The sequence below is a fragment of the Myotis myotis genome, unplaced genomic scaffold (genome assembly GCF_014108235.1).
Source record: "Myotis myotis isolate mMyoMyo1 unplaced genomic scaffold, mMyoMyo1.p scaffold_m19_p_6, whole genome shotgun sequence".
Taxonomy (NCBI): Eukaryota; Metazoa; Chordata; class Mammalia; order Chiroptera; family Vespertilionidae; genus Myotis; species Myotis myotis.
In genome coordinates this window covers 68,206,404-68,229,221 of record NW_023416368.1, presented here as the reverse complement: position 1 = coordinate 68,229,221, position 22,818 = coordinate 68,206,404, and the positions used below count along the sequence as shown (strand labels likewise).

Here is a 22,818-nt window from a genome sequence, read left to right as displayed (position 1 = left end):
ATTAAGAATACTTGGTTTAGTTAAACAATAAAAGACCTGATTATAAAAAATATAGAACATTATTTATATAAAACATAAAATCTTTGTTTTCTTTATAATCTTTTTAAAGAACATATCCATAGTACAGGGATGTTTTTGTGTGTGTGTGTGTGTGTGGGTGGTGTGTTTAACAGAGAAATAAAGTTTTAGCTTTACATAAACACACCATTGTTATTAAAAAGCCTAATTTTCAAAAATAACCCTTATTAAAGGAAATTCAATTTTAGCCAGCTTAATTTTGAGGAAAATTTTTGAAATAACTAGGACAGTTTCTATTTCTTATTTATATAAGAGCTTAAGTTATTTAAACCTATTAAGTAGAGCTCTTTATAAACCAACTAGAGGCCCGGTGCATGAAATTCGTGGCGGAGGGGGGTTCCTCAGCCCGGCCTGCACCCTCTCCAATCTGGGACCCCTCGGGATATCCGACTACTGGTTTAGGCCCGATTCCTGTGGTTTAGGCCCACAGGGATCGGGCCTAAACTGGCAGTCAAACATCCCTCTCACAATCTGGGACGACTAGATCCTAACCACTCACCTGCCTGCCTGCCTGATTGCCCCTAACCCCTCTGCCTGCCAGCCTGATCACCCCTATCTTGCCCCCCTGATGGCCTGATCTCACCCCCAACTGCCCTCCCCTGCAGGCTTGAGCTTGCCCCCAAATTCCATTCCCTCCCCTGCCAGCCTAATCTCAACCCCAACTGCCCTCCCCTGCTGGCCTGATCACCCCTGACTGCCTCTGCCTCAGCCCCCACCACCGTGGCTTTGTCCAGAAGGAAGTCGGACGTCCAGAAGATGGCCAGTCAACCCAGTCTAATTAGCATATTACCCTTTTATTATCTAGGATAGGTATAGATAGATTATCTAGGATAGGATTGCTTAAATAGGTGGAAGCCGTTTTCAGCAGGAGGAGATGCTCTTGGCAGACAAAAATACATAGCCCTATGTCTGAACTGATAGCCAGCCATATGCACTATACTGCCAAACCGGTCATTAAAAAATTGAATCACTTTCTTACACCTTACACCAAACAGCTGTTGCCCTTAAAACCCCTCTTCAGCCCCCACCTTAGGTTCTGCCTTCACAGTTCACCCATAGTAGGTTCTAATTGGTCGGTTTCTATGCCAATCAGCGTCAAAAGCTCTGCCTCTTAGGCAGCCACTGGCTCCTTGCAATTCACCCAGATTTGGTTCTGATTGGTTGGTTTCTATGCCAGTCAACATCTCCGGGCCTGATCAGATAGGTGGGGCTGATCAGCAGCCATCCCAGGCTGCTGGCAAGTGGGCTGAACTGCTGACCTCTGGGAGAGAGAGAGAGGCTTGACTGCTGGCAAGGTCCGGAGAGAGAAGCAGGGTCTGATCATCCTGCTTCTCTCTCCAGGCCTAGCCAGCAGACACTGCCGCTGCTGATCGGCCCCACCTCTCTCTCTCTCCTAGAGGTCAGCAGTTCAGTCCGCTTGCCTGCTGTGCGCCCAGCCTGGTGCTCGGTCAAGCCTTCGGTCGTTTTGCTTGTTACGACCCTCGCTCTTTATATATATAGGTTTATTCATTCTCCGGAAGTAGACAACACACAGATATATATATAGACAGACAACTGGAGCCCTGGTAGTTTTAATTAAGCATTTGTTAGCCATGAGACAAATAAAATAAGGCAAAATCCATTAACTTACTATAGTTGTAACAAGTTAAATATATTCATTCCGGTGGCAAGATTTGCATTCATCCTTGAGAAACATTTTTTTAAGGAGACTGAGGGGAGGGCTTTCCAGACACTTGTGATTCTTTCCCTTTGGTTCATTTAGTATTGGGCAGTGGTGGCCTGTGTTTACATTTCTGGTTAATATCAGAAAGACCTTGAAAACTAAGGCTTAAAACATTTACTTGACTTCTAAGCTTACCAAATTTCTGATCATAGAGTTAATAAATTCTTTGAAATATCTTGTCAGGTTTCAGGTAGGACAAATATTAAGAAAAGCATCTGCTCAATGACCAGAGTTTATTTTAGGATTTTCTTAGATTATTTGTCTTTTAGAAACTTCTGATTAGTAACCAAAGAATATATTCCATGGTGTTGGAGAGATTTGGATTTCTCTCCTTATTAAATCTTTTTTTTTCTTTCTAATGACAAACAACATAACAGACATAGACAAGAGAAGGCAACAAAAGAGTGAAATTAATGAGTACTCATGGGACACTCACGCCCTTCCCCTCTCGAGGCACTTCTTACAAACAGGAGCCATGAAAAGTTTCTCCCTAGGGGAAAAAATTTTTTTTTTCCTGCTGCCGTGTGGCTCAGTGGTTGAGCATTGACCTGTGAACCAGGAGGTCATGGTTAGATTCTGTGGTCAGGGCACATGCCCTGGTTGTTGGCTTCATCCCCAATGTGGGAAGTGCAGAAGACAGCCAATCAATGAATCCCTCTCATCATTGATGTTTCTATCTCTTTCTCCCTCTCCCTTCCTCTCTGAAATAAACATATATTTTTTAAAAAATTATGAGAGAGAATCATTGATTGGTTGCCTCATGCATACCCCACAATGGGTATCGAGCCTGCAGCCCTGGCATGTGCCCTGACCACAGAATTGAACCATGACCTCCTGGTTCATAGGTCGATGCTCAACCATAGAGCCATGCCAGCTGAGCATAATTCTAATTTTTTAATGCATATTCATTCAGAGGTTATTATGGAGGTAGCTGGCTTTATTTTTCTTATCATGCCACTTCCTTAAATAAAAGTGAGCTGGGCATATGATTGTAAATTCTATGTAAATGTTAAGGCAGGTATAAATTTGGGGTAAAATTTAATAGAGGAAGTTTTCTGTAGGATATGTGAGAAGAGAGTAGGCAGGAGGTCTTAATTGTTAAATTAAGGAGTGTTTTATTCTACCATATGGCCATTGTTGAAAAGTTGTACAGTGTCCAACAGACACACACGTTTCATTAGTAATTGTTATTTAATTGTAAAAACTATTATTTCTCTCAATTTATGTGTATTATATATTTTCAAAGGAGGTTGTTAGGACTTACTAATTTGTTTGGAGCTAACTACTTAATAAATGAACTATTAGATATTTATTTTGTCCTAGGAGTACCATAAAAAATTCCTGAGACATTAAGGACACTGAACATCTGGGACTTATTTCATCTTGTAGAATCTGACGCTATCTTTTCTGAAGTTGCCCTTTTGTAAGATATTTGGGGTTAAGTTTCTCTTGTCTACTTGTTTCTTACTGACTTTTCTTTTCCGTTTGAGCACATATCACTTGCAGAACTGAAGAAAGACAGTGTGGCAAATGTGCAATTAGTGAGGCTGAGGATTGCACAAATTGGATGGCAGAGAGTTTGGGGGAAATGCCTAAACTTCTTCCTTGGGCAAAAGATCTTATCATCTGGCCCATACCTGATTTTCATCTACAATCAGGTTACCCTGCGTTATGCCATGTAGAGTGACTTGTGGAAACTCAAACTTGTCATGTTTCACATCTCTGTACATTAAACCAGTGCTACTTTGCTACATGGAATGTGATCTTCTATATCTCTTACCTTCTCCAACGTGCTAAAATTTTTCATCATCTTTTCAATGTGTGCTTGAAACCTCAGAACACAGAACCCTGATCCCTCTAGTTGATTAAAGAACTCCTTTTCAGTTCTCTCATGGCTTCTTAGGCTATTTCTGCTTGATCACACATTACATTATACTGTTTGATTTAATTCTCTTTAAACCCTTACCAGATGGTAACATAAGGGGACCATATTTTATGCATATTTCGATATATTGCAGCAAGTACAATGCTTGGTGATGAGTAGATGCTCTAGATGTCTTTGAAAAAAGATGGAATAACTGGATGAGTGAGAAAATATGCTTCTGCCCCTTTCTCTGTTGTCTTCTAAATATTCCAGCCCATAGTAATTTCTTCTTTTTTCAAATGTACTCATTTTTACAGCCACATGCTTCACTGCATTATTATTTTAATATTTAATATCAATGTGTATCTCACCATTATATATTCCTTAATGTCATATAATATCTATCTATCTATCTATCTATCTATCTATCTATCTACCTACCTACCTCCCTACCTACCTATCAGCTGTCATCGGAGCTTCATGGTCCTAACACACTATATGCATATTTGAGAAATGTCTCAATATTGTTTACTGTGACAAAATGCTGAAGTGCATTTTCTTCTGCCATTGTAGTGTTTTTCTTAGTTACCTTTGCAGATGTTTCCTCCTCTCTCGACATTTATTAAATATTAGTGGTCTGCAAAACTGGATTTTCGGTCATTTTCTTTTCGTGAATGATGCTGTATCTTTATGTTCAACACTGACTTTACTTATCGTAGTACTCAAATTACGCACATACTCAGGTCTAGCCCAGACCTTGTATTTGAGTTCTTGTACTGTATATTTTCTTACATGACATTTCTGTGGTAAGGCTCAAAAGCAAGTCAAACTCTCATTGACCACAAATGATATTTCCCTGAAATGTGACCTATTTCCAGGGTTTATTGCCTAGGGAATGGCCGACTTATTCATCCTGTTGCATTAGGTAGAATCCTAGGGAGTTATTCTTGCCGACGTTCACTATCCCCTCTTCTCTGTTCATACCTGATTCCTTATCAGATCTTGTCAAACTCACCTGCTAAATATTTACTATCAGTATGTGCTTCAAACAACCACCAAGCTCTATTAGATCAAACTACTGTCATGATTTTTCTAACAATGGTTTTCTCTCTACTCTACTAACTGGATCCTTGCTTTCATCCTGTCTAGTCTCTATAGCCAGTGTAACCTTTCAATAGGCAAAACCAGTTGTAATACTATCTGCTTAAAATCTATCAGTGCATTTTAGGATCAGAAACATGCCCTCAAAGGCTTTGAGTGTGCTTATATTTCTGTAGTCCTCCCTACCACTGCTAGCTCTTCCCTCACCTTCTCCACTCCATTCTGGCTGGCTTCTTTTCAGTATCTAGTTCCATCCACACTTTTTCATGCCACAGGGCTTTTGCACATGGTATTCAGGTACTCTCTTTGCCTGGAATGCTACAGTCCTTGCATCTTTTTTGATCCCCAGAAGTCAGACTAAGCATTACTTCTTTGGGGTAGCTTCCTCCAACCTCTTTGTTTTTTGTCACATTTTTAATTTTCCACTCTTTATATGATTCTCTGATTAATATCTGTCTTTCCTGAGAGATTTTAAGCTTCATGAGAACTGACAGCATGTTGACTTTGGTCCGTTCTTGTATTTCCAGTGTCCTGTGTTTTGTTTAGCACACAGTAGTCATTCAATACGATTTGTTAATGGAATAAATACATTTCTAACTTTTCTTCTCTTTTTTGTAGGTCTGCCATTTTCATTAATAACTGCCGCTTAGAGGTACCCAAATAAAGGATTTTTGCTATATTTAATATTTTCCAGTTCAGGTTGGAGGCACAGGTAGCAGCAAGGATGGGTAATTTTCATTTTAAAATATTCATAATTTCTGCATAATTTCTAAAACTGTATGTTGTACAGTTTTATTAGATTTTAAAAGTTTTTTTTCTTTGAAAAAAAAGACAGACTGTAAATAACCCATTTTCTTTTTCTTTTTTTTTAGGTTTAGAAAAATATAGGATGTTTTTAGAGGAAATTTCAGAGTTAATTTTGAGTGAAATGCCAAAAGCTGAGTGAGTAATATTGTGGTAATAAAAGAGATATAAAATTCTATGTCCTATTTCTATTTATCTATTTGACCTTAAAGTGATCTCTATTTATCTATCTCATCATCTATCTTAGTATATATTATAGTGCATTAAATATGTATATAGTTGTATATATGATTATTTAACACAACTTTTAGAGCTGGTTGATGGTGAATGGGAACATTTTTTTCTTGCATTCTTTGTCTACAGCTGTCAATGAACCCATTGTTTTATAAAGGAATGAAATTGATTAAACAGGAAGAAAATATGACACAGGTCCATATTCAAAATATGGGTGTTAAATTCCTGAGTCCAATCCAGATTTTGCTGTATGGCTTTAGATAATCTTCCCTATCATTTTGTGCCTAAGTTCCCTTCTCTATAGAATGGACTGATCCTGCCTTCTTTTTTTTGAAAGATAGTCATGTATATGGGTATATTTGAAATGTTTTAGCATTGAGCCTGACATGAATGGTTACTCAGTAAATTCAGCTATTGATGATAGTGATATTGAGCTAATAATAGGCTGCTGCCTTTTTTTTGGACCTTATTTAATTTATATCTAATTTTTGTTTTAACTCTTTTTATTTTAGCTATTCCAGTATATTCAATGATTTTGTTGAATCTGAATTTTTTCTCATTGATGGAGATTCATTGCTTGTCATGTTCATATGTGAAGAATCATTAAAGCAGGGACAGGAGCTCCATTTCTTCTATTTGGTTGAACGCTACCTTGTGGATATTATTAGTAAAGGAGGACAATTTGCCATAGTTTTCTTCAAGGTACCATGTGACAGTTGAATCCTTTTCTATGATTTGAGAACTAAAACTAAAATTTCTATTATAAAAGTGTTTTCCTATTACAAGTTGAAATATATCTATAAATATTTAGAAAAGTTAAAAGGAAGAACAGAAAACAATTACCCATAATCACAGTATTCAGAAGTTACAAAAAATTGTTTATTATTCACAATAATGGAACTTTGTTGTAAGAACATGCAGAATCATGAAAGAGGATGAGAAAGGTCCTAAACAGTGGTCTAATGGATCTCTGGATTCTAGACTTCTAACTTCTGTCTTCAAAACTCAGCAGTCAATGTATTTGATCCCAAAAGAATGTCAAAACTCACTAACACTGCTTTTTTTATTATTTGCTCTATAGTACCTACCTCCAAGGGAATATATTTGATCTGCTTTTTTATTATGAATACAATTAATCATAAAATTTTAACAATTCAAATACAGATATGTATAACCACTACCACCCCTTCCTCATCCTATCCCTGAAGGAGTTTGGTGTATGTCTGTTCAATAACATTTTGCAATCCACACTATTGTTAGATTTTTTTTTTAATATTGCTGACTGCTTGCATGCAGTGTTTTGAATAAAGATCCAGGTTTCTAGCCTAACGCTTATAATCAGTTTATTACACTACTTTTGGTCTATTGAGAAAAACCTGTGCAGTTTCAGGAGGGTCTCAATGACCTGGGGACAGTTTTCTCAAATAAAATGATCCACCACAGCTTCCTTTTCCTGGATAATTTATATCCACCATTTGCTTTGACATATTTTTGTGTCCTTTTTATTTCTTTTTTCATTTTGAAATGAGATTGGAGAGGAAAAGAATTAGAATGGGAAAGGAAAGTGTGATAAATCCCGAGTATTGTGTGCCTGCTTAAAAGGGGTACACATATTTACATCCAAATTGTGGTTTATGGCATGCATTTGTGAGATGACAGTCAAGGTTTAAAGGTCTCTAAAACAGAGCAGAAGTGTGTTGGAACCTATTCCTTTAATAACTTTAGTGATATGTGTTAACTAAACTGGTAAACTACTAAATGATAATTTCAAAATAATGTACTTTATCCCTCCCACACAGGATGCTGAGTATGCATATTTCAACTTCCCTGAACTTCTTTCTTTGAGAACTGCTTTAATTCTTCATCTTCAGCATAATAACACCATTGATGTTCGAACACAATTTTCTGGATGCTTATCACAAGAATGGAAAAATTTTTTGGAAGAGAGTTACCCATATTTCCTGATAGTTGCAGATGAAGGCTTGAACGATCTACAAACACATCTTTTCAACTTTTTAATCATTCAGTCTTGGTCAATGAAGGTCAATGCTGTGCTTTCCTCAGGACAAGCATCTGATGTTCTTCGACTTTATGCGTACTTTATGCTAAGCAGGCACAGACAACAAACGTTTTTCAAGCAGGTAATTTATATCAAAAGTTCTTCTATAATTTTAAATAATTTTCTAAATTATTTGACTCAGTTATATTTTTACCTCTTCTATGGAAATTATCATAGATTTAACAGAGAGGTATTGAGCATTAATAATAATAATGATACAAGTACAGTCATTTATTGAGCATTTCCTGTCATAACAATAGTGCTTGGTTCATCCCATGAATCATTTTACTTAACCCTCACAACAATCCTGCAAGGTAGATGTTAGTATCATCTATTTTGCAGATAAGGAAATAGATACCCGAATAAGCAATCTGCCAAATTACCAAATTAATACCAAATTAATAACGGAGTATGGATTTGAAATGAGGCAGTCTGACTCCAGCCTTTATTTGTTTAATTACTGTGCGGTATGAAGGTCAGAAATGCATTAAACAGGAGGTAAAATATATGCCTCTGTTGCTGAGACATACTGATAAAATGATATTAAAAACAGCAGCTTTTAATGAGAAAACCATGGAGAAGGTTGATGATGAAGGAAAATAATTGAAATAAGTTTAATAACATTAAATCATTAACAAGATTAATAAGCACTTAGGATTTTGATTCCATGATCTTATTATTTTGTTGTATTGGTGTATTTGTCAATTACTATATTGAACTCTTGGGTCAAGAATACATACTGATTTTATAAAGAAATCTAATTTCTGTTTAATTTTCACCATGTAGAGTGAATTTTTAAAATGAAGATAATTCTATATGATTTTTGAGTCAGCTAACATTTTTACTCTTTGAGGATAGTGTCACACACTCCCTCATGGTTTTGGAGACCTCCAGCTGGTTATCATAAAACCTGATAAGATCGTTTATTTTGCTTTAGTTAGAACTCCAGTCATCAAACTCTAGTTGTTTACTGTTAGCTGAACAGTCCTGGGATTCATTTTTATATTGGGAGGAGGACCTATAATCAATTTATCTCATTTTATTCTGTTAGAGCAATTTGAATCTGAGTTTGAAGAGTGCCCTATGAATATTCTTCCCAATCTCTCTTTAAGAGGAATTTTAAAAAGATTTTTTTATAAATTTTAGAAGGAGTGGAAGGGTGAGGTAGAGAGAGAGAAACACCAATGTGAGAGAGAAACATCAATTGGCTACCCCCTGCACCCACCCTACTGGGGATCGAGCCCACAATCCCAGGCATGTGCCCTGACCAGGAATCGAACCAGTGACTTTTTGCTGCATGAGACTATGCTCAACCAACTGAGCCACACAGACCAGGGCTTAATGGAGGATTTTATTTTTGATAAAACAATTTATTTTCTAACTTACTAAACCCATGGTCGGCAAACTGCGGCTCGCGAGCCACATGTGGCTCTTGGGCCCCTTGAGTGTGGCTCTTCCACAAAATACCACGTGTGGGCGCGCACATACAGTGTGATTGAAACTTTGTGGCCCATGCGCAGAAGTCGGTATTTTGTGGAAGAGCCACACTCAAGGGGCCAAAGAGCCGCACGTGACTCACGAGCCGCGGTTTGCCGAGCCGCAGTTTGCCAACCACTATACAATCACCTTAAAGAGGTTATTTATCAATTTGAAGACTGTGTGATATGCAAATAAAAGTGCAATGTATGTTGCTAAGGGCCTTTGCTGAATGATAGGTACTTGGGAGGAGGTTATGCTATTCTCTACTTATGTGTATGTTTGACATTTTTCATAATAAAATAGAATGGGCACAGTGTTTCTTTTTGAGATTTTAGAAATGTAGAATTAGATTATGGTTATGGTTGCACAACTCTGTACATTTACCTGTGGCGGTTCTCCAGCTGCAGCCAGCACAGCTAGAGAGTGAACTAGTCCTGCGTAGGAGCGACTGGGGATTGAGAAAGAGAAACAGACACAGAGACAGTAGTTAAAGCTGGGACCAGGTGGGACACTGTTCTCGGATGGAGAGACAGTGACCCAGAGCTAGTGCAGCGCATTTATTATATGCAGCATGATATCAGGAAGTTTTTCTAGAGTTTAAGACGAAGGAAATTATGTGAAATCATGCTTACCGAAGATCAAGCTGTAATTCTTCATTCTTGTGGCTTCTCATAATTGTCAGGCCTCACTGAGCCTGGATAATTGCATCCGCCCCTGGTGCCTGGCTGAACTTAGATAATGGCACCCACCCTCTGGCACCTGAGCTATATAGGTCAGGACTGACAACATTCCTGCCTTTTGGCAAGGTATGTGTCCAGGCCATGGCTTTGCCGAGCCGGGCTGCTGGACTCAGCTGATGATCTTTTCTCAGGTGCTCTCCCAGACACTCTCTACATTTACCTAAAACCATAGATTGTACCCTTAAAGTGAGTAAACTTTATGTTATGATAACTACACTTTCATAAAATTGTTTAAAAAATTAAATGCACTAAGTTCCCAGACAAAAATTCATTTGAAAACAACAAAACAATGCTGACTGGAAGGGTTTAAAAGCAGTGTTGATGATCAATAATTAGTGTAAAACGTTTTTTTTGCTTAGAAATATAATAATTATGTCTTCAATATCTGATTTTTCTCTATTAGAAAGTAATTAGATATTTTTAACAATTTATGTGATTTGTCTTCCTTTTACAGAATGAAAAGAAGATTGAGAATGCTTATAAAGCCCTGATTAAACAATTAGAAGGATGTAGGGCTTTGGCATTTGAACCTATTTTTGGAAATTTAAGATGGAACAATATGATTGAAGAGGTATTGGAACTTATTTTAAAAATATTTTACTTGAATGAATTGTTTAGTTATAAAAAAGGTTCTCAAATACCTTGTAAACAGCTTCCCCTAATGTTTCCAAGATTTCTAATTTAATAATTTAATCTAACTCAATTTAATCATGCCCCTTTCTGTCAATCTAGCAGAGTCAAGGCAATATTAGGGGGAATTTTGTTTTTATTTATTTTGGTGGTGGATAAGGAGTTGTGAGTCCTAGGATTTTGTGGTGTTTTTTTGTGTTTTTTTTTTTTTATCTTCCAGTGACCTAGTATTTGGCTTTGTCCTCTTTTCCCCCTCACTACTTAATTGCTATAGGATGCTTCTTTCTTCCTTTTAGCTTTGTTTTCTCCCCAGAGCTATGTTGTTTTTGTGTTTGTTTATTTAACGTGTTCAGACTTTTATTTCATGGTGATTGACAGACACAGACTGGAGGTGTTAGTAATGGGACATATGGAGGTTCCCTTCAGCCAGTGGGCTCGACAGCCCACCTTGGCTGTGGGAGTTGGAGCTGCTACCCAACTGTACGAGGTGCAGGAGAAGACGGGCTGGTTGGGATGAGACAGGATGTTGCAGTTTAAGGTGTTTCTGGCTTCGCAGCCATCTCTGCCGTCCCTGCACCCTCTCCTGGGCCTCGGTCCAACATCCACTGCCCCGGGTCATTCTCGAACAAGGACACCCACCCCTTCCACCAGGACTGGAGAGGGTTTGCCATGTGGTGTCCTCAGATGCTCTTGGGCACAATGAGCCCACTCCCCAGATGTCAAGTAAAATCAATGCACTGAGAATTCTGGTTGGTGGTCAGGCTTGGAGGCTGGCTGCCCAGGCAAGCAGGCAATGGACTCCAACCGCACCACACTGGCCCACTCCCTCCCAGGGTGTCGGGAAGGGACACAGCCATGTCCCAGGTGGCCGAGTGGGTGGTCAGGGCCAGCTGAGGGTAGGGCCCCGGACAATCCTGGGGCTGGTGGACACAGCCAGAGCAGGGATGCCATGGCCCCGGCAGGAACATCATCTCTAAGTCACAGTGTTGGCCCAGGAGGGGCCGCCAGGCTCCAGGCCAGTCCTGGTGAGGCTGGCCCCTCCCAGTGGGAGGAGGACCAGCTCAGGGGAGGCCTGGGAAGGCACCCTCCACTGGGCAGCAGCTCCTCGCTCTGGGCACACAGACTGGTCAGGTGGAGCTCGATATGTGTGTGTGTGTGTGTGTGTGTGTGTGTGTGTGTGTGTGTGTGTGTGTTGGGGGGGAAGGGAGGGGAGGTCTGTGGACAAACAGGGAAGCCCAGCGGGAGGCGCTGGGACGCGGTGGCCCAGGGCAGAGGATGTGTCCTAAGGCTACTGTCCGAGCCTCCTGCCCTGTGGCCACGTGCGCCCGGAGAGTCCGGTGGCCCCGAGTTTGTCTCTGCAGTTCGCCTGCCTGGACAGAAGGGAGGCCAGACCAAGAGTCCCTCCGGTCAGAACGCAGGCAGGAAAAACCTATTAAAAGCAGCGAGTTTACAAAAATAGAAAATAATTACAGCAGGGCGGGCGGGTGGGCTGCGGCGGGACAGGGCCAAAGCTGGGGCTTGGGGCTTGGTGACTGGGTCTCCCAGCAGGTGCAGCGGCCGCAGTCCTCCCCCCGCGTCCTGCAGGCAGCCCACGCCCCTGCCGCCCGGGGCGGTCTCTCCAGGCCTCCCAGCCGCAGGCCCAGGGCTCCGTCCCTGTCCAGCTGCGGCGCCCAGCGGGAGGAGCCGGGGAGCCTGCCCTCCGTTCCCAGCGCCCTGGCCCGCAGCCTGCGGTTGGTGTGGATGGGCGCGGGGAGTGGGCTGGGAGCTCAGGTCGCAGGTCAGCTGCAGGCGGCACCCACGGTGGCCCGCTGGTGGCCAGCGCGAGGGGTCGGCCCGCTCCCAGGCCTTGTGGCTCCCTGCATGGCCTTGGTGCCAGGTTCAGCTCCAAGTGGTCGCTCTGCAGAGCCTTCTTGCTCTGGTCACAGTGTCGAGGTACCCCATGTCGGTCCGTCCATCTAAGGCCAGTGCGTCCAGGTCCCCTGCTGACTTCTCTATCAGCCCCGTCTCCCAGTGGGGGAAGCCCCCGAGAAGCCCCCGGGGCACAGGCACACGTAGGAGGCCTCCCGGGGAGGCAGGAGGCCTGGGTGAGGCAGGAGGCCTGGGTGAGGCAGGGGTGGCCCAAGGCTTGGGTGCAGGGGTGATCTGCCAAGGACGCAGAGCTGTGTTTTCAGAAGATTGTTCCTTTAAGTGACTCCTATTCACTAAGTAGTTCCTATCTTTTTAAGGTTATATTGGCCCTTATACACCCAGTCTGTCTCTTTAAATCGTGTGCCTGGCCCTTTTATATGCCATCTGGTGCTGTAAGTTGTGCATACCAGTCATTTGAAATTTGTCTTCTGTAATTTGTGTTCTGTGCTACCTGGTTACCATTTATTGTATTTTCAGACTGGGGTAGCTTTAATGCTAGTAGTTCTTCCAATTCACTTTTCACTAATGTTTCTCCTTTATGTTTTCTGCACTTTTGGTCAGTCTCTCTTTGGTCACTACAATACAAAGCCTTGATTTGAGGCAAGTGGGGCTCAGGAGCGGGAGAGATTGTAGAGCTGGAATCTGTCAATGGTTCCCTTATACAGTTATTTTGTAGTATCATTAGTCTGTCTTCTTAATTCTGAGGGGATGACTTTATGAAGAATATTTATAGATATAAATGTTTAATATTTTTTAGGAAGTTGATTACTATAGAAAATTGTTTTTAGCTATATGGAAATTCCACAAAACTATATATCTATGTGTGTATGATAGGATTTTAGGAAAATGTGGTGAAGGCCTGGGGAGTGGGGTGGAGGGAGAAATGGAGGGGGAAGAGGACATCTTTAATGCTCTCAACAATAAAGACAAATAAAAAATAAAAAAATATAAAAATTTTCCTGTAACACAATGCCTCATATTGGAATATGGGGAGCCTTAAATTTCATTAATAGAAGTGTATCTAGATTTCAATGTGTCATAATGTTATTCCTCTGAAAACCTTTCATACTCATTATACCATTTTTACACATAGTTTTTCCACTTAGAGGTAGAAAGTCACATTTTAAAAAATATATTCTTTCAATGGTGTTCTCTGTATTGTTATACAATTGAGACATATTACATATATCCTTTTTATTCACTTTCTATATTAATGTTACTATTTACACGTTTTTTAGTTATAAAAAATTCTTCACAATTTTTATTTTTTACTGGATGCATAATATTTCCCTAATGCCAAACTTTTAAATTGTTTGAAAATTGGCTTTTACAAATAACTTCGTAGTGAACAACTTGGTACATAAATCTTGGTAGACATTTTGTATTATTTACCCAACCTAGATTTCGAACTTGAATGGCCAATAAAAAAGTTTCACCATATTTAATGATAATCATAAGTATTGCCAAATAGCTTTGCAGTAATTCTGTACCTATTTATATTATCATTAGCAAACTATTAGAAACTATGATAGAAATGGCATCACATTTCAGTGCTATTATCACTAAAATACATTTTGCTAACTTGAAAGTAAAAATATGATATCTAATTGTTCTTTTTATTACTAAAGAGATTAAACACTTTTTCTTTTATTATATTTGTGTTTCTTTTGTGCATTATCTGCTCATGTCTTATTAAAGGTTTAGATATTTTCTTACTGATTTATAGGCACTCTTTACACATTTAAATGTTTAAGGATTTCACTGAAATATTTGTTGGATTTTCTCATTAAAATGTTTATAATTTTTAATAGAAATATTTATAGTTTCATGTGGTCAAATCTATCCTTTTCTGTATGATTTCTTCTAGTAAGATCACTTATGAATAAACATTTTTGTAGGTACCATGACATTTTACAGTTTCCTTCTGTGACAGGCATCCGAAATAATTTATCTGCTTAAGCAACTCTGGCCAGAAGGATCTGACATTCGGCGTGTTCTTTGTGTTACTTCATGCTCCTTGACTCTGAGAATGTACCATGACTTTTTAGAAAACAGAAAGAAGACCACCTCTGCTCAGGAAACTAACATCCAACAGGTGTGATTGTTATTACTTTACTGTGAAACACCATTGCTCTCAACTTTTGAAATTTTATTGATTTCCACCTACCATTTCTTCCATTTGGTATCATTTATTTCCCTAATTTATTTATATACAAATTATATACAAATTGTTTATATAAACAAATCTAGATTTTGTTTATTAAAAAACACACATTGTGCCACTATAAGATTTAGTGTTTTACTAAGCAGATGTTTCCCTCATTACATATTTAATCAAATTTGTCCAACCATCCAGAGGAAGGGAAAATGAAAAAGGAAAGTAGTACTTGGTGAGAGCTTACAATCTTGCAGTGTTCTGGCGCTTTATATGCCTCAGTGTCATTATATTCTCACAGTAGCCTTTCAAGGGAGGTACTATGATCCCTTTTCACATATGAGAACACTGAGGTTCAGATATTGCAGGTAACATTCCTTAAACCAAAGGTATTAAAGAGCAGTGTGGATTGACCCTGGGTCTGTCTTGTTCAAGTTCCATGATACCAAACTGTATTTTGAAAGAATATCTTAGTGCCATCCTCGCTGGAGAGACACTAAAAATCTTAACCTTTTGATGGTTGATAGAGTTCATTAAGAATATGTTGACCAGTATAGGTTTGCTCTCAACTAAATAGTTATCCCTATATTTTTGGGCACACATACATAGGCACAGACACACACATTTGTACACATACTATTTTTTAAACAGTTTGAGTGCTGGGGGATTATTGGTTAAGTATTCTTATTAAAGAAACATGAAGTTTGTGTCTTCTACAATTTTAGAAATGAGCAGTGCTTATTATCTTTAACCTAGCATCCTTTATATAATATTTGGCTTTTCAATATCTGCTTGACAGGGTGGGGCAAAAGTACTTCTACAGTTATTAGCATGGAAAATATAACAGTAAATAATACAATAATTAATGAATAATAATACAAGCATAAACGTTGCCCTGGCTGGATGGCTTCGTTGGTTGGAGTGTCATCACATACATCAAAAGGTGGTGGGTTTGATTCCCGGTCAGGGCACATACCTAGGTTGTGGGTTTGATCCCCCATGAAGGGGGAGAGGCATCCTGAAGCAACTGATTGACGTTTCTCTCTCTTTCTCTCCTTTCCTCTCTCTCTAAAAATCAATAAAAAAATATCCTTGGGTGAGAATTAGAAAAAAAAAGAAAAAGAAACTCTGTGCTTTGCTTAACTCACAACTATAAACCTACTTTTGCCCCACCTATAAGTTCTTAGTAAAATATTTGTACATGATTAGGCCGGCCATTTTAAATTGTTATCAGAAAAATGATACTAAACCAAATGTATCTCTCTGGAATTTCTACCTTTAGGCCTTATTTCTCCCTTTGGAGATACTCTGAAACAAGTCTTAGTTTTGTAAATTTGGAGATGGCTTTGAGGTCTTTGTCCTATCATCTTAAATATGTCCACTTAATCCTTTTTCTAATTCGATAAGTGTTTTAGAAATGTCCTGGTTTCCTCCCTTTAGTAATTTTCATTGTAAGTTTTAAAATGTGATGTGTTGGACAGACTAGAGCATTTTTTGAAAATATATTTTTATTGATTTCAGAGAGGAAGGGAGAGGGAGAGATAGAAACATCAATGATGAGAGAGAATCATTGATTGGCTGCCTCCTGCATGCCCCCTTTTGGGGATCGAGCCTGCAACCATGGCATGTTTCCTTGACCGGAATTGAACCTGGGACCCTTCAGTACTCTATCCACTGAGCAAAACAAGCTAGGGCCAGACTAGAGCATTTAATGTGTGGTCTGTCAGTGCTGAGTCTTTCAGGATCATTACTTCATTAGCTGTTCGGTCATTTCGCGTAAAGGTTGGCTTAACTGAGAATACTAAAAAATGCTTTATGCAAACTGCTATTGAACTGGCAGTTCGCTGTCCCCCTTACCTCACAGCTGTATAAACTCAGCCAAGTTTATGTGTGAAGAAAAGAACTTTCTCAGAAATGAATGTGGCTAGCTACTGCTGTGGTGCCGTATGCGTCTCTCACAGCCACTGTGTGCTGGCTTACCTTCTGTTTTATGCAGGTGAAAGGTGATTGCTTAAGCCTGCAGTGGATGGAAGACCTGTGTAAGCTGCATTGTCTCAGTGTGGTTTTTCTACTCCACTTACCTCTTTCTCAAAGAGCTTGTACCAGAGTCATCACTTCCGATTGGATTGAGGACATTCAGACTTTCCTAAAAATGGTAAATATGTTCTTTGTTAATTTATTATTTACTTTTTGTTTCAACTGTTTCATCTATATAGAACCACAATCACCTGCAAAAATAGACTTATATGAGAACAATGTCAGCCCTTTGGGGGCTTTAAAAGTCAAATGGCCTAAATCAAATCATTTCCTAATTCCAACTACTCTCTTTGGTAGTAATAATAGACAACATTCTGTATATTGAGTCTAAGGAAAAAATCTATTTTCCTTCTTTTAATCTCTGTCAAGATTAGTTTTTTTGTGTGTTATAAACTATAAGGGATTGGTGACCGCTGCGTTCTGCTCTTGACAGGAATTGAATAAGTAAATGTAATAGTGTATTATTTTTGTCTGTTATAGAGGATAGTTATAGAAAATGTGTAGACTTTAAGAAAATAGAAAGCAAAAACAACAAAAAAACCCCACCATTTAGTCAATTTTGGCAATTATTGACATTTTGGTTTATTTTTTTATTTTAAATGCCTAGATTTTTCTGTTATTTGTTACTGTTTCTAACATTGGAAATCTATATATTTTTTTCACATATTTTTTCTGTTTTCTTTCACATTCTTGGCATCATTTTTTAAATGGCTACCAGTTATTTTTTAATGGATGTACCACATTTTACTTACCCACTTCTCTATTATGAGATATTAGGAGGGTTTAAATTATTGTATTATAGATGCTGCTATTCTCTAGGTTATTTAAGTATAAGCCTTTCCCTTTAATTTGGAGGTATTGACTTAGACTGATATCCAGCAATGAGATTAGTGGATCAATTGATGTAGGCTTTAAAACAATGATTTTGATACTATATCCCAATTAGTTAGGAGGCCAGTCCATACATATTTATCTAATGCACATGAATTGTGTGAATCACTGGGACTACAGTGAGAAAAAATGAGACAACACTTACTCCTTCCACCCCACCACCTTCATAGAGTTACATTTTGCAGCTAAGACAGATCTTGAATTTTTAAAATTGCTATGAAAGAGGGACTATAGGATGGTTTAGAACAGGGGTCCTCAAACTTTTTAAACAGGGGGCCAGTTCACTGTCCCTCAGACCGTTGGAGGGCCGGACTATAGTTTAAAAAAAAAACTATGAACAAATTCCTATGCACACTGCACATATCTTATTTTGAAGTAAAAAAATAAAATGGGAACAAATACAATATTTGTATTTGCATGTGGCCCGCGGGCCGTAGTTTGAGGACCCCTGGTTTAGAATATGATAACAGAAGAACTCTACTCAGTCTGAAAAGGATGGCTTCTCTTAAGAAATGAAGAGAAGTAACCCAAGTCTTAAAGGATGAGTAGGAGTTAGCAAGTTGAAGAGAGGATGAAAACTAGATTCCAGATGATAAAACAGCATGCATGATTACCCTGAGGATGGCGTGACCAAGGAACTGAACTTCATGAAGTGTAACTGGAATAGAAAGACTATGGGAAACCTGAAGAGTGGTTAAGAAATAAATCATTTAGAACTCTGTAGATCCTGTTAAGGGAATGGAGATAAAACTTGGTTGTAAACACAATGAGAACCAACTGATTGGTTGAATGTCAAGCAGATGAGTGGCACTTCCATTTTCAAAATTTTCTCTGGCTTGTAATGCAGAGATAACATTGTAGAGGCACAACATTGGATTTGGGGACACCAGGTCAATGACTATTACCTTAGTTCATATAACTGTCGATAATGTTAGGGACTAAGGAAGTGGAAAAAAAGGATGAAAAACAGCAGGCAAATTCAAGAGTTAAGTTTTGGAATTGACAAGTTTAGTGATTGAGTGTGGGACATGTGGAGAAGGGAGGAGTCAAGTGACTCTAATTCTCTAGATTGAGCATTTGGCGGGTGGGTGACGCCATTGTACTGTATGAAGGACACTCCAGAGGAAGATCCTGAGTTCAGTTTTGGAAATACTGAGTTTAAGGTGCCAATGAAATATCCAAATAGATCGATTGATATCAATTAATGCTATCTTGTGGATGAAATTATTTTGGGAGAGAGATATGATAAGCCTAGGTCAGAGACCTGAGATATCTATACTAATAAAAGCCTATGTGGTCATCACACCCTCACGCAGTGATGCCTTCACGCCGCAATGAGTGATCACCAGGAGGCTGTGTTTGCAGTGGGTGCATGTGGGTGGGCAAGGCCTACGTCTTGGAGTTCGATTGTGGGGCACCTGCATTGTGAGAGCTGCATTGTGAGAGGGCACAGGCCCCCCCCCCCGCCCCGAGTGCATAGATTTTGTGCACCGGGCCTCTAGTTCTAATAGTAAATAGTTAAGAAAAGGTTGAGATACTGACAAAGATACTGAGAAAAAGCTGCTTAGATGAATAGGAAGGAAACCTAGGAGAATGGATTGTTCTGAATGTTAGTGGAAATGTTGTAGAGAATTGTAGGAGGTTGAGAACTAAAATTAATACATTGAGTTAAATGGCCTAGAGCTTACTGTTGATCATAATTAAGAGACCTATTAATGGAGTGGTGGGAAGCACACTGTATGTTAAAATGAATTCAGTAGTGAGTGGAAGGGAGAAAATATAGGTGAAGAGTAATTTATATGTAAGAGGTTGAGAATAAGGACAGTGACATTAGATAAAGTTGGAGAGGAAAGTGGGCCAATTAAAAACGCTTCTAAAATGGCAAAGATTGCCCAGCCAGTGTTGCTCAGTGGTTGGGTGTCAATCCATGAACCAGGAGACCATGGTTCAATTCCCCGTCAGATGATTTCCTCATTGTATGAACATCATAGAATGCACTTAATAAACCTAGATGGTAGCCTACCACTGTGATTGTATGACTATACTTTTTTATTACTTTTTTATTGTTGACACTATTGTAGATGTCACCCCCCCCCCTCATTTTACCCCCTTTGCCTACCTCCACCCAGGCCCCCCCTCCCTCTGGTCATCACCACACTGTTGTCTGTGTCCATGCACTATGCATACATGTCCTCTGGCTAATCTCTTTACCTTCTTTCATCCAGTCCCCCGCACACCCCTTCCCTATGACATCTGTCAGTCTGTTCCAGGTATCTATACCTCTGGTTATATTTTATTTATGAGTTTATTTTGTTCATTAAATTCCACATATAAGTGAGATCATATGGCATTTATTTGTCTTTCTCTGACTGGCTTATTTTGCTTAGCATAATAATCTCCAGGTCTATCCATTCTGTCACTAAAGGTAAGAGTCCTTTTTTATAGCTGCCTAGTATCCCATTGTGTAAATGTACCATAGCTTTTTTTATCCACGCATCTACTAATGGGCACTGGGCTGTTTCCAGATCTTAGCTATTGTAAATATGCTGCTATGAACATAGGAGTGCATCTATTCTTTCTGATTGGTGTTTCATGATTCTTAGGGTATATTCCCAGAAGTGTGTACTCTGGGTCAAAAGGCAGTTCCACTTTTAATTTTTTGAGGAAACTGCACTGCTTTCCACAGTGGTGGCACCAGTCTGCATTCCCAACAGTGCACCAGGTTTCCCTTTTCTCCACATCTTTGCCAGCACTTATTGGCTGTTGATTTATTGATGGTAGCCATTCTGGAAGATGTGAAGTGATATCTCATTGTAGTTTAAATTTGCTCCTCTCTGAGAACTATACTAGCAGTGCAATCGGTTTGTTTATACCAGCATCACCACAAACAACTGTAAACTCTGAAAGTTAATTTTCTTTTCGTAATCCAAGTACTGTATCTGAATTAGGCTTTGATTGCCCAGGCATTCACTTCAAAGAAGCATCCACTGCAAGTGGCTATCTCTAATAAACACTTTGCAGGCCACAGAACTACATAAAATACCAGGGTGCCTCCTGCCAGCCCTCACCCCCAGGCTTCTTTGTTTTAGAGATCTTGGTTGATTTCATATTGGGGATGCTTGTTTTTCCTCTCCCCATGCTTTAAACCCTTGCTCTTATGTTTTAAACTCACCAGTCAAGTGTGGAGCAGAGAAGCCTCAGTTTTCCTCCTTGGAACTTAACTCTCCCAACACTAGTATTGACTGAGGGGATGACTAGGCTCTCACTTGCTGAGGTTGCTTCCTCATACACTTCCCTGGACTAAATGTGGTCAGTGAAGACATTCTGTCTGTGTTAGGTGGGAACATAGCCCCAGATCATCAACCTGGTAGGTGGACATCAGTGTAGACCAGTGGTCGGCAAACTGCGGCTCGCGAGCCACATACAGCTCTCTGCCCCCTTGAGTGTGGCTCTTCCACAAAATACCAACTTCTGCGCATGGGCCACGAAGTTTCAATCACGTTGTACATGCGCGCCCGCACGTGGTATTTTGTGGAAGAGCCACACTCGCGAGCCACACTTTGCCGACCACTGGTGTAGACAAATGAGAATCTTTGAGTTTGAAGGATTCAACATCTTCTAGGTCCCTGAACAATCAAATGCTCTTTATTTTAATGCTCTTTTGACCTGAAAGTAAAATTGGAAAACATTAAAACCTAAGTAAAGAACAGAGGCACATTTGAAAGCAAAAATATTTCTAAAGCGTTGGGACTCTGTGTTCTTTCATATTGAAAGCATGGAAAAAAAGGGTAGTAAGAGTTAAATATGGACTTCTCTGCTTCAGAATAAGGAACTAGACTTAACTCATTTTATTTTGGTCAATTTAATTTTATGTTATACTTTGACTTTTAAGGTATAAATTATTCATAACTACCCAGATTAAAAGGGTTTACACTAATAAGAATTGAAAAGAGCCCTGCCAATTTGCCTATCTGTTGGATTACAGACATTTTTAAGTCATGTTATAGCTTATTGCTAATATAGAAATGGTCAATAACTTGGTTTTTTTAATTTCCAATTTTCAGAGAAAGTGGTGTGAATATTTCATCCTAAATAATAGAAACATTTTTGAATTTTGGAATCTGAATTTAATTCACCTTTGTGACTTAAGTGATGAGCTTTTGTTGAAGAATATTGCTTTTTACTATGAAAATGAAAATGTTCAAGGTACTATCTTAGCATATTGTAATAATTATACTTTCATCCAGAGATAAACAATATAAAAAATTTAAAACTTCAAAAATAATTTCCCTATATTTCCAATATATAACATAACAATCATTCTCCTTCCAATCTTTGTTTATACATGTATATGTTTTATGTAGTTGCAGTTTAAGTGGGTATTGTATTTTAAAACTTCTTTTAATTTAATATTATTCCACAGATATTTTTTGAAAAAAGATTGGTAATTTAAGTTTAATTTTTCATTAAATAAATGCATAACTTTTTCCCATAATATTTACTCTGATTAATATCATCATTTACTATTAGATATTTAAGGAATATTTTTCAAAAGATAAAGCTTATTTATGCATTTGTAATATCTGATTTGTTTTTCTTTCTTTGACTTATTTTCTTAGAATAACTTTTCTGTTGCTTCTTAATAATAAAAAATAAAACACATTCTAGGAGAACTACAGCTGGGCATTATTGATGTTTCTTTGACCCCCTATGATTTGGTTCTTTCATATTGCAAGCATTGAAATAAATTGGCTACATATAAGTTTAGCAATACTCTATACATTTTTTGAAAAATCATAGTTTTTATTCAGTTTTATTGATTGTAACGTTATGTGTGACCTAACATTTTTATTACCTTAAACGATAACTAGATATGCACCGTTATTGTTAGTTAAGGTAGTCATACCTTTAATACTTGTTATAAAATAGGACAAGATAACATTTTAAATCTACAATATCATAGTCAATCTAGAGACCATTTTCATATTGGTTCAGTGTAGAACCCACTGAAAATTTTACTGTTTGACAAGTATTTCAGAGATCTATGAATTTAATAAAAATGCATGTTTCTGCATATGTGTGAATGACTTTTAACAGTTAGTATTTTAAACTATC

The 22,818-nt window shown here is 38.6% G+C and overlaps 1 protein-coding gene across 4 annotated transcripts in view; it reads left to right on the top strand.

Annotated features, from left to right (window-relative positions):
- Nucleotides 1–22,818, top strand: part of LOC118658976 (probable ATP-dependent RNA helicase DDX60) — a 102,166-nt gene that overhangs the window by 5,868 nt on the left and 73,480 nt on the right. For 2 of the 4 annotated variants that reach the window (XM_036314863.1, XM_036314867.1), the window contains exons 2-9: nucleotides 5,385–5,494; nucleotides 5,639–5,708; nucleotides 6,317–6,506; nucleotides 7,604–7,945; nucleotides 10,537–10,653; nucleotides 14,554–14,715; nucleotides 16,772–16,930; nucleotides 21,768–21,909. In XM_036314863.1, coding sequence (XP_036170756.1) covers nucleotides 5,491–5,494; nucleotides 5,639–5,708; nucleotides 6,317–6,506; nucleotides 7,604–7,945; nucleotides 10,537–10,653; nucleotides 14,554–14,715; nucleotides 16,772–16,930; nucleotides 21,768–21,909 — 1,186 coding nt within the window. In that variant the 5' untranslated portion in view covers nucleotides 5,385–5,490. The remainder of the gene's footprint in view (nucleotides 1–5,384; nucleotides 5,495–5,638; nucleotides 5,709–6,316; nucleotides 6,507–7,603; nucleotides 7,946–10,536; nucleotides 10,654–14,553; nucleotides 14,716–16,771; nucleotides 16,931–21,767; nucleotides 21,910–22,818) is intronic. The other 2 variants (XM_036314865.1, XM_036314866.1) reach the window with 2 other exon arrangements.